The sequence below is a fragment of the Trypanosoma rangeli genome (assembly GCF_003719475.1).
Source record: "Trypanosoma rangeli strain AM80 chromosome Unknown Tra_15.4_contig_00431, whole genome shotgun sequence".
NCBI lineage: Eukaryota > Euglenozoa > Kinetoplastea > Trypanosomatida > Trypanosomatidae > Trypanosoma > Trypanosoma rangeli.
Genome location: NW_021706176.1, coordinates 1 through 14,074, shown reverse-complemented (window position 1 = coordinate 14,074; position 14,074 = coordinate 1). Strand labels below are relative to the sequence as shown.

The 14,074-nt window shown below is 52.7% G+C and overlaps 4 protein-coding genes and 1 pseudogene across 4 annotated transcripts, besides 16 other annotated features; all 5 read right to left on the bottom strand.

Annotated features, from left to right (window-relative positions):
* Nucleotides 1-101: 101 nt before the first annotated feature.
* Nucleotides 102-136: a microsatellite.
* Nucleotides 137-256: 120 nt separating this feature from the next.
* Nucleotides 257-293: a microsatellite.
* A 256-nt stretch (nucleotides 294-549) lies between these two features.
* Nucleotides 550-1,263, bottom strand: TraAM80_08557 (calpain-like cysteine peptidase; the record flags this gene model as incomplete). Its single annotated transcript, XM_029385300.1, has 1 exon — nucleotides 550-1,263. One exon carries the CDS (start codon nucleotides 1,261-1,263, stop codon nucleotides 550-552), a length of 714 nt encoding a protein of 237 aa, XP_029234851.1.
* Nucleotides 1,264-1,356: 93 nt separating this feature from the next.
* Nucleotides 1,357-1,385: a microsatellite.
* A 425-nt stretch (nucleotides 1,386-1,810) lies between these two features.
* On the bottom strand, nucleotides 1,811-7,066 carry TraAM80_08556 (uncharacterized protein; the record flags this gene model as incomplete). Its single annotated transcript, XM_029385299.1, has 1 exon — nucleotides 1,811-7,066. The coding sequence occupies one exon, from the start codon at nucleotides 7,064-7,066 to the stop codon at nucleotides 1,811-1,813; it is 5,256 nt and encodes a 1,751-aa protein (XP_029234850.1).
* A 62-nt stretch (nucleotides 7,067-7,128) lies between these two features.
* Nucleotides 7,129-7,162: a microsatellite.
* A 356-nt stretch (nucleotides 7,163-7,518) lies between these two features.
* Nucleotides 7,519-7,550: a microsatellite.
* A 54-nt stretch (nucleotides 7,551-7,604) lies between these two features.
* Nucleotides 7,605-7,631: a microsatellite.
* Nucleotides 7,632-7,671: 40 nt separating this feature from the next.
* Nucleotides 7,672-7,727: a microsatellite.
* A 352-nt stretch (nucleotides 7,728-8,079) lies between these two features.
* Nucleotides 8,080-8,108: a microsatellite.
* Nucleotides 8,109-8,455: 347 nt separating this feature from the next.
* Nucleotides 8,456-8,493: a microsatellite.
* Nucleotides 8,489-8,524: a sequence feature (A-rich).
* Nucleotides 8,525-8,707: 183 nt separating this feature from the next.
* On the bottom strand, nucleotides 8,708-9,169 carry TraAM80_08555 (calpain-like protein; the record flags this gene model as incomplete). Its single annotated transcript, XM_029385298.1, has 1 exon — nucleotides 8,708-9,169. The coding sequence occupies one exon, from the start codon at nucleotides 9,167-9,169 to the stop codon at nucleotides 8,708-8,710; it is 462 nt and encodes a 153-aa protein (XP_029234849.1).
* Nucleotides 9,170-10,709: 1,540 nt separating this feature from the next.
* Nucleotides 10,710-10,744: a microsatellite.
* A 76-nt stretch (nucleotides 10,745-10,820) lies between these two features.
* On the bottom strand, nucleotides 10,821-11,243 carry TraAM80_08554 (calpain-like protein; the record flags this gene model as incomplete). Its single annotated transcript, XM_029385297.1, has 1 exon — nucleotides 10,821-11,243. The coding sequence occupies one exon, from the start codon at nucleotides 11,241-11,243 to the stop codon at nucleotides 10,821-10,823; it is 423 nt and encodes a 140-aa protein (XP_029234848.1).
* An 85-nt stretch (nucleotides 11,244-11,328) lies between these two features.
* Nucleotides 11,329-11,361: a sequence feature (A-rich).
* Nucleotides 11,362-11,988: 627 nt separating this feature from the next.
* Nucleotides 11,989-13,108, bottom strand: TraAM80_08553 (calpain-like cysteine peptidase; annotated as a pseudogene).
* A 573-nt stretch (nucleotides 13,109-13,681) lies between these two features.
* Nucleotides 13,682-13,707: a microsatellite.
* Nucleotides 13,708-13,842: 135 nt separating this feature from the next.
* Nucleotides 13,843-13,861: a microsatellite.
* A 112-nt stretch (nucleotides 13,862-13,973) lies between these two features.
* Nucleotides 13,974-14,025: a microsatellite.
* Nucleotides 14,025-14,051: a microsatellite.
* Between the last annotated feature and the right edge of the window lie 23 nt (nucleotides 14,052-14,074).

The following is a 14,074-nucleotide window of genomic DNA, read 5'->3' as shown; positions in this document are numbered from 1 at the left end:
CGGCGAAGAACATGAAAGGAAACACCAAGACAGGGACAACTACTTCGTGCAATACATACAGATGTGCATTATACATGCATGAAGGCTAATGTTCCCAGTACAAGAAAAAAAAAAAAAAACGAAACGGAAAAAAAAACTCACTCACAAGCATCCTTGTCATCTACGTCCAGAAACGGGGCAAAAAGCACCGAACCCGCATTCCTCCCTTCTTCAGCACAGATATACGGTTCCTTTTATTTGTTCTTTTCCTCTATCGCTCACCCTCGCGCAACCCCACCCCCACCCCCACCCCCCAACAACCACAAACATAGGAAGAAAGCCCAAACTCACACCACCGCCATCACCATCACCTTATTTCCCTGCCATCCGCACGTGTATGCAATCGCCCCGAGAAAAAAAAAATACGGGCACAAAAGACACCTCACACAAATAAACACACGCACAGGGACAAAAAAAACAACAACAACACGTCATACACCCACATATAATTGGCGCGGGAGAATTATATTTCCTTCTTTTCCCCGCCATCGTACCCTCCTTGTATTTTATTTATCTTGACTTTTCGCCCGATTCTCTTTCTCTGCTGTTTCCTTTCCTCGTTTGTGTCGGCGCCATGTGCGGGGGCACGACTTCGTAGTGGCTAGAAAAGCCGTTGTACTCGCCATGCATGAACAGCTCCGTCCTCCCGGGAGGGAGGAGAAGGTCTATGCGACATCGCCCGGATGCCGCATTTGTCACAGTGCACACCGCCGCACCAAGGGCTTCAACAGTGCTCTCCCGCCCAAACGTAACGGTGACGTGCATGGTGTAGCTTGCCGTGTCGTTGTAATACGCCCACGTATGGTGCCGTTCGTCTACAAGACGGAATAGAAGGCCATTGCCCGCCGCAAAGCAACTAAAAATTTTGTCATAGTGAATTTTATTAGATGGACCTGGTCCAGTAAAGGATGGCAGGTCATTTGCCATTGCCGCTACAGCGCCACCCCGACCCTCCGGGAGGAGACCGCCAGCAAGCGGCTCCTGCCGCAGCGTGTTTGGATACTCACTGCCGGTAGAGAAGACACCCCCACCATTGCCACTTTTACTGTCAGATTTAGTTGTGTCAATGACCCCCTTCTGGGGGGTGGGCAACCGCACGACTTGTTCAGAGTGACACTTGGCCCCCCCGTCCCTCTCGAGGCTTCTCCTGGAGCCAGAGTGGTGCTTCGCCGAGGCCACCTCCAGGGAAGTTAGCCGGGCCGCACTGCCACTCCGACGCGCCATCACCGCCCACTTCGCTTGCTTTCTGTGCTCTCCCCCGATTGTTACCGCTCCTGCCTGTTATGTTAGCGGCACTCAGATTGGGCCCCCAGCGGCAACAAGAAGAAGAAAAAAAAAAGAACAAGTCACAGCCCCTCCTCACACACACAATCACAATCATACAGCAACATACTGCCAATACATGTAGAGGTGTTAGAGTGTAGGATATAGCATGGCCATCGCAGAGACGGAGCCATGTGATGTTGGGAGTAGCCGCTGCGAACGCCGCGCCACCCACACATGCAGACCACCATGGAAAATGTGTACTACGTATACGGTGAACAGCTCGAAACCCCCTGCCATAAAAAAGAAGAGGACAAAAAAAAAAAGGCAAAAAAAGGATTTGTGTACGTGCAATTACACAAACACACACACTTGATCCATATCATTGCTATCAGTTATTTATTTTTGCTCCTCCTCCCTCTCACGCTCTTGTTATGCCTCCCCTCGTTCGTGCAATACAAATATATAGATGTATTGCATGCATGCAGAAACAAACATGAGGCACGCGCTAGGCGTGTCGATCGGGCATCGACATCTTTTTGCTACCGTACAATTGTAAGGAACCCCCACCCACCACACCACACAGTGGGAGAACGGGATGAAACAAGGCCGCAGCAGGCTGCTGCTTGAGGCGTATGCGCGTTTGACTCGAGTTCCTGCCTCCTGCTCCTGAGAGAGGCAAGGATGGAGAGGCCAAGGCATCCTCCACAAAAAGAGCATCGGCTGTTACCGACAAGGTCGTGAGAGAGTAGTGATAGTGCTGCACGTCCATGTAGTTTACAGAATGGAACGAGGAGCCAGCACCCCCGGTGTCAGACACCACTCTCTGAAAGAGAGGCTGTTGCAACTTTCGATCATCCCACATCATCACAACCCCCCGTTCTCCACCGTGCCCTGTCACCAGACCGTGCGGATAGCGACAGGAAAATCCAATGTGCAGGCACAAGGGTTTGTGGTCACACAAACGCCGCTTCTGCTGTTGGAGGGGTTGCCCCAGCGATGTGGGATCTGGCAATACATGGGTGGAACGAGTCGGATGCCGCAGGTCATAAAGGTAGACAGAGCCTGCACCCACAGCCAATGTAAAGACGTCGTAGGGGTGTGAAGCAAGAGCAGACAGTGAATCCAAAAGTTCAGCGCGTCCAGCTCCTTCCAAAACTCGCTGCTCACAGTTTAGGTCCCATGAGGTAATGGATCCATCGGCGCTGCTCAAGTGCAGCAGCATTGCTGGCGCGTGGTACGAAGAAAGGCACTGATGACTCCGAAGAGACTCTTCGTGAGTCATGGTCAGAAAGGTGGTGACGCGCCGTATGGTTGCCGCATCGGTGTATGCTGAGAAAAGTTGCACAGAGCCTGAGCGGCCCACGGCGCAGAGCAATGTGCGGTAGGCGGAGTCAACCAGGTGCAGCCCAGTGAGTGGATCAGCCCCCTTGGCCCCAGGTCCCCCATAATCGTTTGGCCCCAGTAGTCCCCTTCGCCGTGGCGCCGTTGTATCGGGGGCTCTACTAACGCTGCCAGTCATCAACTCTTCGCCAGACAACCCTGACTGACTAGCACAGTGCGGCGATGCCGGCTGCGTGCCGTACATGTACCTCAAAACTGTCGAGGGGGGCATGGCGCATCCCGGCCGTGCCACCACCCCTGAAAGTTGAATCTGCGCGACCAGCCGGCAAGGCTCACTCGACGCTGGCGAGGGACCAGAGGAGGAGGTGGTTGACGACGCCAAAGATACACCCTCCAGTCCCGCAAAAGACCAGACCTGAATAACTCCCTGGCTTGTTCCCGTTATAAAGTGCCGCTCCGTGGGGTGAAATGTCAATACCTGAATACGACCATTGCGCTCAACTAGCGTGGACATCTCCGCCAGAAGCTGGAAGGGAGGTTGACGATCTGTCGGCCACACCGTCGCGGGGTCAACACCAACATTCGTTGACAAGGTCACAAGGGGGAGAAGTGAGAGAGAGTGGCCTCGTGTATCATCCTCTTGAGATGGCACGGGAGGACTCAACGGATGGCTCCAGTGCGACGGGAGAGGTAGAAACCACGGGAAGGCGACGACATGGCCCTCGTACCCACGAGGACCGTAGCTGGGGGACGCCGACACACGTAATTCGTCGCGTAGTCGTCGCAGATACTTGAGCAGGTAGGCGTCCTTCTCAAGGTTAAAGGGGTGTCTGGGATCATGGTCATCCATGGGCACCAGCAGCAGCTCCCCAAGAAACGAAAGCAGCGTAAAAACGAAGGAGGAGATCGCCAAGTTGTTGTGCACAGAAACGGTATGCAGCGAGATGTTAACGTCCGACACGGCTGTACTTCTGCCCAAGGCACCGCCCGCTTCCAGCGTCTCCTCTAACTTGTTTTCGGTCTCCACACCTGGTAGCACTTGACCGCCTTGACAGCCGTCTCGAGGGGTCGGATCCCCTCCACGCGACGTCAGCGTGTTCAACACACCTGAGAAAAAGCTTGCAATCACGGAATTGCGGGAGGCGCCGGCTGCGTCAGCACGCCCGCATGGGGCATTGTCTAAGGTTTGCAAAAACGGCACATGCTGCACGTGGAACATGGAAAGTTCATCCCTAAGCACCTTTTGGGCGTGGGCTGCAACCAGGGGGCATGGGTCTATTGTCGAAACGGCGAGGCGGCAGGTGAGTTTTGCCAGCATGCGCAGCAGCTCATCCACACTGTTGAGGGTGGAGGCGGCCAAGCCGGACTCGGCTGGGGACGAGGGCGAGCCGTGGCGAGCATCGGGGCCAAAACCACCCGCATCGTCCTCGCCAACTTCATGGGTCAGGGAGCCAAAGACTGTGCGCCACATTTTGGTCAGCTCCTGTCGCACCTTTCGCCGTATCTCCCCCAGTGGGAGCAAAAAGGAGAGATGACTGATTAACCACTTAATGGCTACGGACAAAGCACCAACAAGCTCAAGACGGTTATCTGTGTTGGCCTCAAAGGGCGTCTTTTCCACCGTGGCCATGCCAGTGATGCTGCGCACGCACATGATCGCGGTTTCATCATCCGTGAGGTGAGACAGCAACACCACTGTGATGGCCTTAATAGCTGTTCCACGTACCGCCGAGGAATTTGCTAGCAACAATGCCTGCAAGGCGTTAATGGCAGTGGGGAGATGTTCCCGCAAAGCCAATGCATCATGCGACTCTTGCTGCAGTTGCTGCTGAGGGGCCTCTTCCGTTTCATCGGCCCCCACGACAGAAAGAGCCCCCTCCCAGGTGATGGCCACTAAAAAGGCGATGAGACCCAGCAGGTGTGTCGTCATCAGCAGCGGATTGCTGTCCGGCTCATCAGGAGCGCAAGCGTCCCAGACGCTCCCCCTGTCTCCACCCCCCGCCCTCGCCACCTCAGACTTATGCTCGCTTGGCCGGACGCATGGGGCTTTTGCAGCCGCATCCTGTAGGAGTTTACAACACACACGGAGGGCGTCACGCTCTCGACAGCGACGTCGGGCTCCTCTAGAGTGAAGGCAAAGCATGGTGAGCAGCGCCGCCGCGAGCAACTCCTGACCGCGTGCTTCTGCCCAAGGCCCAAGAACGTCGCACTGCCACGCACCAGCCTCCCCTGTGGACCCGGCAGGAACCTTCAGAGGGTGCTCCAGAATTTCTATGCAGGTGTCAATAATTACGTTGCGCTGCGTCGTGTTCGCGTCCCCCAACAAGGGATCCGTGTGACACGCTTTGGCGTAAACAAATAACATGGCTGGTAGCAGATGACGCAAGTCTTTACGAGTCCAGTAATGCACGAGTGCCATGTGAAAGATCCCTACCTCTGCGCAGGCCGTGACAGCTAAGGGACCGGCATCCACGAAGCGGCACACCAGTTCGGTGGCTTCTTCACGGTGCGACATCACCAATAACCCTTGCAGCAGCATAGGCAACCGCACAATGTGAGGGAAGGGTTTCGTCACAATAGAATTGCTCCCATACTCAGGGGTAGTATTCACCCGGAGAAACAACAGAGGACCGTCATCTTCCGTGCGAGATCGTCCCCTGGAAGTGACCGAGCCTCCAAGGGGCTCGGGTTGTTGCTGATCGACGCCTACGAGTCGAGAGAAACCTTGCTCCGTAATGCGTTCTACCGCGGCGGCCAAGCAGGAAAACTCCTCCCCAAGAAAGTCTGGTACAACGACGCGACAATCACCCAAGGACGGCAACGTCATAGAGCCTTTTTCGTACTGCCAACGCGTTGCGTTCCAGTCCAACCACTCACGAAACTCCAAGGCGTTTAACACCGGCGGCGGCGTTGGACGAACCGCTCGCCAAAGTGAAACGAAGGTGCGATCAACAACATTATCCAGTGTATCCCACAACGTGTGGTCGCTTGTGCGTGGTAAGGGAGGGTAGACAGTCACCTTTGCCCCCAACGCGGTAATAATGCGGTCCGCCAACAGAAACCCACGAAACAAAGGTGCAACCACCACATCCCCACGAAAAAGATGCATAAATAAGGTATGAGGAAAGGTAGACCATGCAATGCACTCTGTGATTGACATGAAGGCCCAATGAAGTACACCAAGTGGAGTTTTCTTGTCGTTCAAGTCACCTGGAAGCAGATACATCAAGAGAGGATGGACATCCGCCGTCTGGGCATTCTCCACAATAAACCACAATAGCGCCATACGCACCGGTGTCGTTAGGCAGGAGGTAAGAATATCAGACGGCAGTTTGGGGTGTTGCGGGAGGGCACCATCCTCGGAGACTCCAAGAAAAAAAAAGTCGTCGAACAGCAACGGGGGCGTGGATGACGCTGCAGCAGAGCCCAAGCAACGCAGAGTAGATAAGAATGCCGCACTCGAAGAGGGCGTCGCCGCGGTGGTGCCTTCCATGCCAGAAACAGAAGCCGCTTCATATCGATCCAAGCTTGGCACCATCAAGTATGGACGCTCAGGCTCCTCCAACGCGGATACACCAATGCTCGGTCCATACTGTCGGTAGCTAAAGGAATGATTGCCATCTCCCTTTTGTCGATTTTCCAAAAGGCGGCGCAGCACACTTACAGCGTTCTCACACTCTGCCACCATGATCAGCGGAAATCCAACCTGAGAACAAAATGTGTCCAGGGAGTACTTTACCGCTTCCCCACTTGGAGACTGAAGGTACAAGGATCCCCCGCTCGGCCGCGGTACCCCATGACCTCCATAGTGCACAAGAACCCTGCTTTTTGAGCCTGCCTGATGACGGCATTGAGCCAACGCCCGCATAAAGTCCCCTGGCCCTGCATTAAGGCAATGGCTTACCATCAATGTCCTCTTGGAGAGGGATCTATACTGATTTTCAAGCTGTTGACCAAGTTGGCTCAAAATGTTTAACTTGTCACCTGGCAGAAGAGCGGGTGCTCGCCACGCGTACAGACGCGAAGCTTTGGGTGACGCCTCTTCTCGCCGCTCATTCTCATTCTCGCCGGACCAAAGAAGCGGGCTGATGTTGAGGCTCAACACCAGTGCCGCCGTGGTTGTGGGTCGCACCGTCATGTGAGCCGCCACAGTGCGGGTGCGGTACAGCGATCCCCGCGAAAGTGCCTCCTCGTCCCATCGCTGAAAATGAAGACTCTGGTGAAAAAAACCTTCCTGCACCATTCTGCCCCAGCGCTGCCGCTCCCTCGCCTCCACTTCAGCATCTGTGCAGGGTCGCAGAGGAATAGTCTGCTCGATATCCGCTTCGTGAGATACAGATCCAGCTGCGTCCTCCTTGAGAACGAGTGACAGCGCTGAGATCCCAATCCGTGGCCGCGATGATTTCTCCTCGGAAGCCATAGCCCCAGAAGTGGAGACAGTGTGGCAGGCAGCGTGTTACCTGAAATTTCAAAGTTGGTAGCCACACACACACACAAACACGCACGCACGCACGCAATTGCACGCCCAGTGAGACGGCAGGTGAAGAGACGGCGCGGGGATGTTCCCCTCTCGTGTGCTGCACAGAAGAAATGGAGGGGGAAGGAAAAAAGGCGAGAGGGCACTAAAACAGAAATCAATGGGGAGACGTATCCCGTTGACCGACTGTCCGCAGCAAGCCCCCTGTATAAGTGCAGTGACCTTCCTTTTTTTTATATCCTTGACTTTCGCCACCTTCTCCTGTAGGTGTTAACTTCTAGTACTACGTGGGGGTGTTGTTTGCTGCTGGGCCCGCCCTTCCCTTCTCTCCAGGCGCTCTCCGCTGGCCTCGCCTCGGCGGACCGCACCCACCGACAGCAGCACGACATCACGTGAAAAAAAAAAACGTAAAAAAAAGGAAGAAAAAGAGAGGCAGTGTCGGTCACAGGTACGCAGGCACGCCGGTATACATGCAGGATGCCACACACACACACACACACGCACAACAAAGAAACCTCCGGGTTAAGTCATATGCACAAATGTGCCGGAAAAACAAAAATAAAAAGAGCGCCGTAAACAAAAAAAAAAAAAACAATACGAAAAATACAATGGTACATAAAACAGGGAAGTTAAGGCGTCACAGAACAGTCGGCACTTTGAAAATAGAAATATAAATATAATCAAGGCAAAGTAAACACACACACACACAGGGAAAAGCGAATATAAAGCTATCTGCTGTAGTAAATGTACCCATCGATTAGCACTCACTTACTTTGTCCACTGCGGCGAAGGGACATTTATACATACATTCCCTTTGGGTCTCTGTTCCGCTTCTCACCACCTACAAGCATGCACGCCACAGTAACTGTTTGACCGATGAAGCCTACGATGAGGGCAAAAAAAAAAACTTTAAAAAAATGATGTTCTCAGTGGACGGAGCGGCAAAAAACCTTGTCAAAAAAGAAAAAAAAAAGTAAAAAAAAAACCAGCAGGAAAAATTTGGTCATGACTAGTGCAGCAGCAGCTCTGCCGGCTGGCTCCTCTGCTCATTCCACGCTGGGATTGATGTTTAGGACGCCCTGAGCCGCGTGCGTGCTGATGCCTCCTTCGACCGCCTCCACGTTCGGTCCCCCTGCCTTAGGCACCGACGTTCAGCAAAAACCTTCAGCACTCTGTGTTCTGCGGCGTCGCAGCCTCCGTCGCGTGTTCCACCGTTGCTCATGGCCTCCCCGATTCATTCATACAACAAAAAGGAGCCCTTATTTTACTGCCTCTTTTCCCGTTTCTATTCGCACTCGTTTTCTCTCACATAGCCACATTTACAACACGCACTTATTGTTTGTGTTGTTGCTGATGATGATGATGTTGTTTCTTTTTTTTCTTTTTTATTATTTCTTTCTTGCCGCTCAGCGCTGCGTTTATTCTCTTGCCAGGACGTGTACTGACGCCCCCTCCCTCAAAACTCATTTCGATTCCGTATTTTCTTCTCTTTTGTTGCCGAGTAAGGAAAAAAGAGAAGCTTTTTGTTGTGTGTGTGTTTTTTTTTCTCTCTCTCTCTCGGATTTCTGTATTGTTTTTTCCAGCCTATCCCACACTATTCCGCCATGTTGGTGTCATAAGACCCATATATTTATTGTTGCGGTCTTTTTGCTCGCGCAGACGGAAAACCCGCCCATCCGTAGACGTCCGCGCCTCGAGGGTGTCGATGTCCCACCCGGTGACTTGCCCCTCCACGAACATCTCCGTGGTGAGGGGGGCGATGTCCACCTCCACGACGTGCCACCTCTTTTTGTCACTTTTGCCGTTCTCAGGGCCCGTAGTGCGGTGTAAGGTAGCGGAGCCGAGCGGCACAATATGGCTGTCGTCTTTGAAGAGGATGGCGACATGCATGGTGTATTCAGGGGAGTCGTTGTAGAAGCCCCAGCGCTTCTTGCGGGGGTCACACAGGCGGAAGAGCAGGCCGTTAAACATGGGGTACACCTGCGTCGCCCCTTTAAAGGTCGGTGTCCCGTTCTTGTAGTTAGCCTTCGAAAGAAAAAGGCCCATTTCACCGCAACCCAAATGTGTTTGCACCACAAGGAATAGGTGGACCGATGCGCACCGCCACAACAAGTGATGTGAATGAAGGGAAAAAAGTAAAGTTGTCTATTGCCTTCTTTTGTGCGGCTTGCACCTAATAACTGGTGCCTGTGTGAGGAAAGAGGAAACGGTGAAAAGAAGGTGCGGCTAGGGAGGTCAGAAAAAAGATAAAAAGAGGGGGACAGAAGAAGGGGGGATGTGGACAGAGGGCCAAGAAGCGACACACGCAGCCACACCGAAGTGCGAAGCGCACTAAGCAGCAAAAAAAAAAAACAGGATCAAGGGAAAAATAAAAGACAAGGGAAAGGCACAAAAATATCCAGACAGGCAGCGGAGTTGAGTAAAGGTGCGTGCAGCAGCCCGCAGCAAGTGGCCTTCGTGGGCGGAGCCCCCTGCGCTTAGTTGCTTCGCTGGTGATTGCAGGAGAAATAAACAGCAATATCATTTTGTCGCGGTCTCTCGCTCCTGCTCCACCCCCACACTCGTTTTTCATCTCGCTCAGCTGGTTCGACTCAGCAAGCCAGAGCCGTCCACGACTGCAGCCACATTTCCACCACCCTGCATAAAACCTGGAGAGCCACAACACTGCCCCGCGCTGCCTCTGCCACACGCACACACACAAAAAAAAAAAGAGGGAGAAGAGTAACCACAAAAATAAACATGTCATAATGAATGTGCGACGTCGCGCCGCCACCAAACCAGCAAGGGAGAGGGGGAGAAGGAAAGCAAAAACACGGGTGGACAAAGAACAGGGGGTAGTAGACAACACACAGGGAAAGACAGGAAAAAAAAAAATCTAAACACGTTTATGGTACATAATTTGGCGTGACTGCCCGGAGAAGTAAAATACCAAATGTTATTGCTACCACTGCTCTGCGGGGGCGCACATCACAAACTCTCACCGCCCAAAAGCAAACCAAGCAAACAATAGAGAGGGATGTATACGTAAATACAAGTGACATAGAAAATAAGTCAGAAACAAGAGAGGGGCCAGAGGAGAGAGACCCCAATTCCTCTACACACTTCTCCATCGCCCTACATCCCTCCTCAAGTGAGGAATTACCTTCTTTTGACCTCATGCTGTCCGTGGCTTGTGTTCTTTAACACCCCGCTCCCTCGCCACACAATCACCGCGGAAGCGCAGTGCAACTTTCACGCATGACTCGGAATGTGAGAAAGCGCAGCAGACGCAGCAGTCGCTCTTCTCACGGCTGTGCGCCGCCTTTGACACAGCATCACTGGAAACAAAAGGCAAAACAAAAAACAAGTGAAACCCCCAGAAAGGAGTAAAAATACGGCAAGGAAAGAAGACAGGATTATATGTATTATATATGTATATCAAGCAATTTTTTTTTTTCAAGACAAAGCAAACGAAGAACCCTTCTTAGTTGCAATGAGAATGTGTTTGTAAATATCACAGTGAGGGCGGAAGTGAAAGAAACGTTTCTATCTTCGACAGCACACAGATGTCACCGCCTGCGTCCAAAAAACACCGGTCGTTCATCGTTTTTTATTGTTGTTGTTGTTGTTGTTTTCGTTCTTTCATCCCATTATCTCCCTTGCGGTGGCTGTGGTTGTCGTCTGCTTCTTCATGCACGCACTGCTGCCCCATCCGCCCCTAAAACCAGGAGGCGCTGGGGGGCGCGAGACGGCGGAGGTATGCGTGCTCGTTAATGTTTGGGTGGGACTGGAAGTAAATGTTGGAGAGGGGAAGAGCCTCAATTTTGCTTTCGTATCTGATGACGTCGCCGACGATGAAGCGCTGCGTCTTCAGCGGGTAGACCACCAGCTCGCACCGGACGCCATCGTTCTGGGTCTTAACGGTGGTTTTGTCCAGCGGACGAACCACGCTGCCCGCGCTCAGCAGGTAGGTGATGTGAAACTCGTAGTCCCTTGAGTTGTTGAAGAAGGCCAATGTACGGGTGGACGTGTCAATGATGCGAAGCAGAAGCCCGTTAAAGAGCCACGTCTCCAAGTTACCGCGCATGTTGGGGGTGGCAAGCAGCTTGTGCTGACCAAGCTTCGAGAAAAATAAGCCCATGCCTTGCTTCGGTGCTAGTCACTTTTTTACGGGTTTGCTCGCTGATCTGCCGGTTTTTCCTGCTGCCGTTCGTGCACAACCTTCCCTCTTTCTCTTTCGTTTTCTGTATTTCTCTTCTTGATAGATTGAGCTCTTACCCCTGCCTTTTTCCCAACGAAACGGAGGAGCAACACACGCGACCTTGCGTAGAAAACTCTGCAGCTTTCTTCTCTTCTTCCCTCGTGTGTATGCGTGAGGTGCAAGAGGCGCCGAAAAAAAAAAAGATGGAGATGTGCAGCAGCAATATTTTTGCGGGGTTGTTCAGAGCGAACAAGAGACAGACAGATAGACGACAATGGAGTGCGTGCGTAGTTGGCAGCCGGAGTTCTACAGCCAGCAGAGCCTCCACCAATGACAGGCGATAACACATCACGTAAAAAAAGGCAAAAAAAAACGGGACAGCAAAGTGAGAGGAAGAAATGTCATTGGTTTGACACCGCGCTGCACGCCTCTTCATAGATGCCTGTAGCCGGGCAAAATAAGAAGAAAGGGTAAAAAAGTGTGTGTGTGTGTGGGGGGGGGGGGGGACTAGTCGGCCAGTGCATTGGAGGCCTACCGTACGCATCTGTTTGTAAACGTTGAAGGAAACGTGGGCAGAGAGGCTATCGGGGAGGCGGCCTGATACTGGCATCTCACGGATGTCTCAGACATCACCTCAAATTGCAGGCTGCCAGCAAAAACCTTTTTTTTTTGCTGGAAGACTCACCAATTTGGCTTCCACAGCGGCGGCAGTGGAACCCAACGGGTGTCAGAAAAGCCTCTCCACCGCAGCGTAGCCCTCTGCCAGTATTGTCAGCACACACACAACACCTTGACCGCCCGTGAAACTAACCCCCACAGGTCATCAGCCGTGGAATGCCACAAAGGACGCGAGACTCTCCCACAACTGTCTCTGACGGTATATAATTCATCGATTGATGCCAGTCGCATAGGGCCTGATTCTCCATATCTTTTTTTTTCCCCCCCCAACCAGCAAACAAAAATCGGGGAGAAACCCCAGATCCAAAAACAGTGCCAGCTCCTCCATGCACCAGCACAGGAGCTCCTCACTGGTGGCAGCCCCAGTGTTTTTCCTGTCCTGCCTTTTTCCCCTTTTCTGCAAGCAAAGCATATGCATATATACCTGACCCCTCATCTCGCATGAATGGCTCGCATGCCCGGGGCACAGGCAACCATAAAGGCACGACTTACATGGCTTAGTCTGATGCCCTCCTCGTACCGCTGCACATCGCCGGATACAAACTCCTGTGTCTTTCCTGAGTGCACCACAAGGCGCAGCTCTGCCAGTCCATCCGAGCGCTCACGCAGCGTTGTCAAACCCGGTGACTCGCCGTGCAAGGAAACACCAAATACACAAACTGCCTCCAGTTATTACATAACAGTGTCATTGTAGAAAGCCCACAAGCTCCCGTCCACACTCAGAATTATATGGCAAAAGGCCACACCATCCACGCCTGTGAGCAGAGGAATCTGTGTCACATCATCACCGCTGCGCAACGCTGGATAGCCGCGTTTGAATCAGTCACTCCCTCTGCCTTGATAACTATACATTTGCGCCGGAAAGGGATTTTCGTCCGTCCTGCTGGGGCCATAGTAACCCATGAGATCCGCGGTGTGGCGACTTGAAGCAGCAGCTGCTGCTTCAAGAAGCGAGTCGTCCAAAATGGTAACAAGCAATGGTTAACCAGCTTGAAGCAGACTACAATGCGACATCAAATCTGACAGTCTCCACTGCAACGGGTTGTCATGACCCTTGTCATTCATTCTCATTTGCTGTCTGTTCTTTGTTAATTCCTTTGGAGGAGGTGGTGGCGGCAAGAGCAGAAAAACTTGCGGCAGTGACGTTGACACGAGTTATTAGGGGGTCAGAGTCATTACGATCTGCTCGTGGTAATACTGTCCCCCTTTTCAGCAGAAACTCCACCGCCCATCTCCACAAAGCTGCGTGACCGGGAGCGGAAAAAAAAATATCACACCCGTATTGGTAGCTTCCCCCGCGAGATCTGTATAATGTAGCCACCCCGCACCCACTCACTCACTCGCGGTAGACAGGAGCAAACCAAACGGAAGGCCCAAAATGAAAAACTCCACGAGACACCACACAGCCTTGGACGCAGCACCTGCGTCGCATGCCCGGCAGACTGGGACCGTGCCCGTAGCCAACACGAACTGAAAAAACAAACCAAGTGAAGAAGCTTTGGTACCCCCTTTACTTCTGTTGGACAGGGAACGAAAAGGTTAGGGAGTTACGGAGTGAAAGGGCAGGGCTTGTTGCCTACTGGTCTTTTCCCTTGCCTGTGATGAAACAAACGATAATGCCAGCAGAGTAAAAGGGGAGAGAAGACGACACCGAAAAAAAAAAAAACTGCATGGATGGAAGGTGTAGGGAGACGCGTCGGCACACACACACACACAGACAAAGACAGTGGAAGGTTACCGGGACCCGTGGCGCACACGCTGGAGCCAAGCGCTTGCAGCAACTCGTGACAGCAGCACGAGAACAGGAGCCAATGCGAAAGAAGTGACAAGACAAAAAAAAAATGTTGGGGAGGGAGCACGAGGGGGGGGGGGGGGGGGGGAAATCCCGCCGCCGCGCCCTTTGACAGGAATAAAACGCGAGCGTCGTGAGCGGCCCCCTTCCGCGCGCCTCGGTGGCTGAGCTGAAGCGAGGGGGCAGCGGATAAAAAAAAAAAACGATGAAAGACAAAGGGCAAGGCGCAAAGGTACAAAGGACAAGAAGACATATACATTTATATATATATATATATAATTAATTACACTTGTTTTTTTTC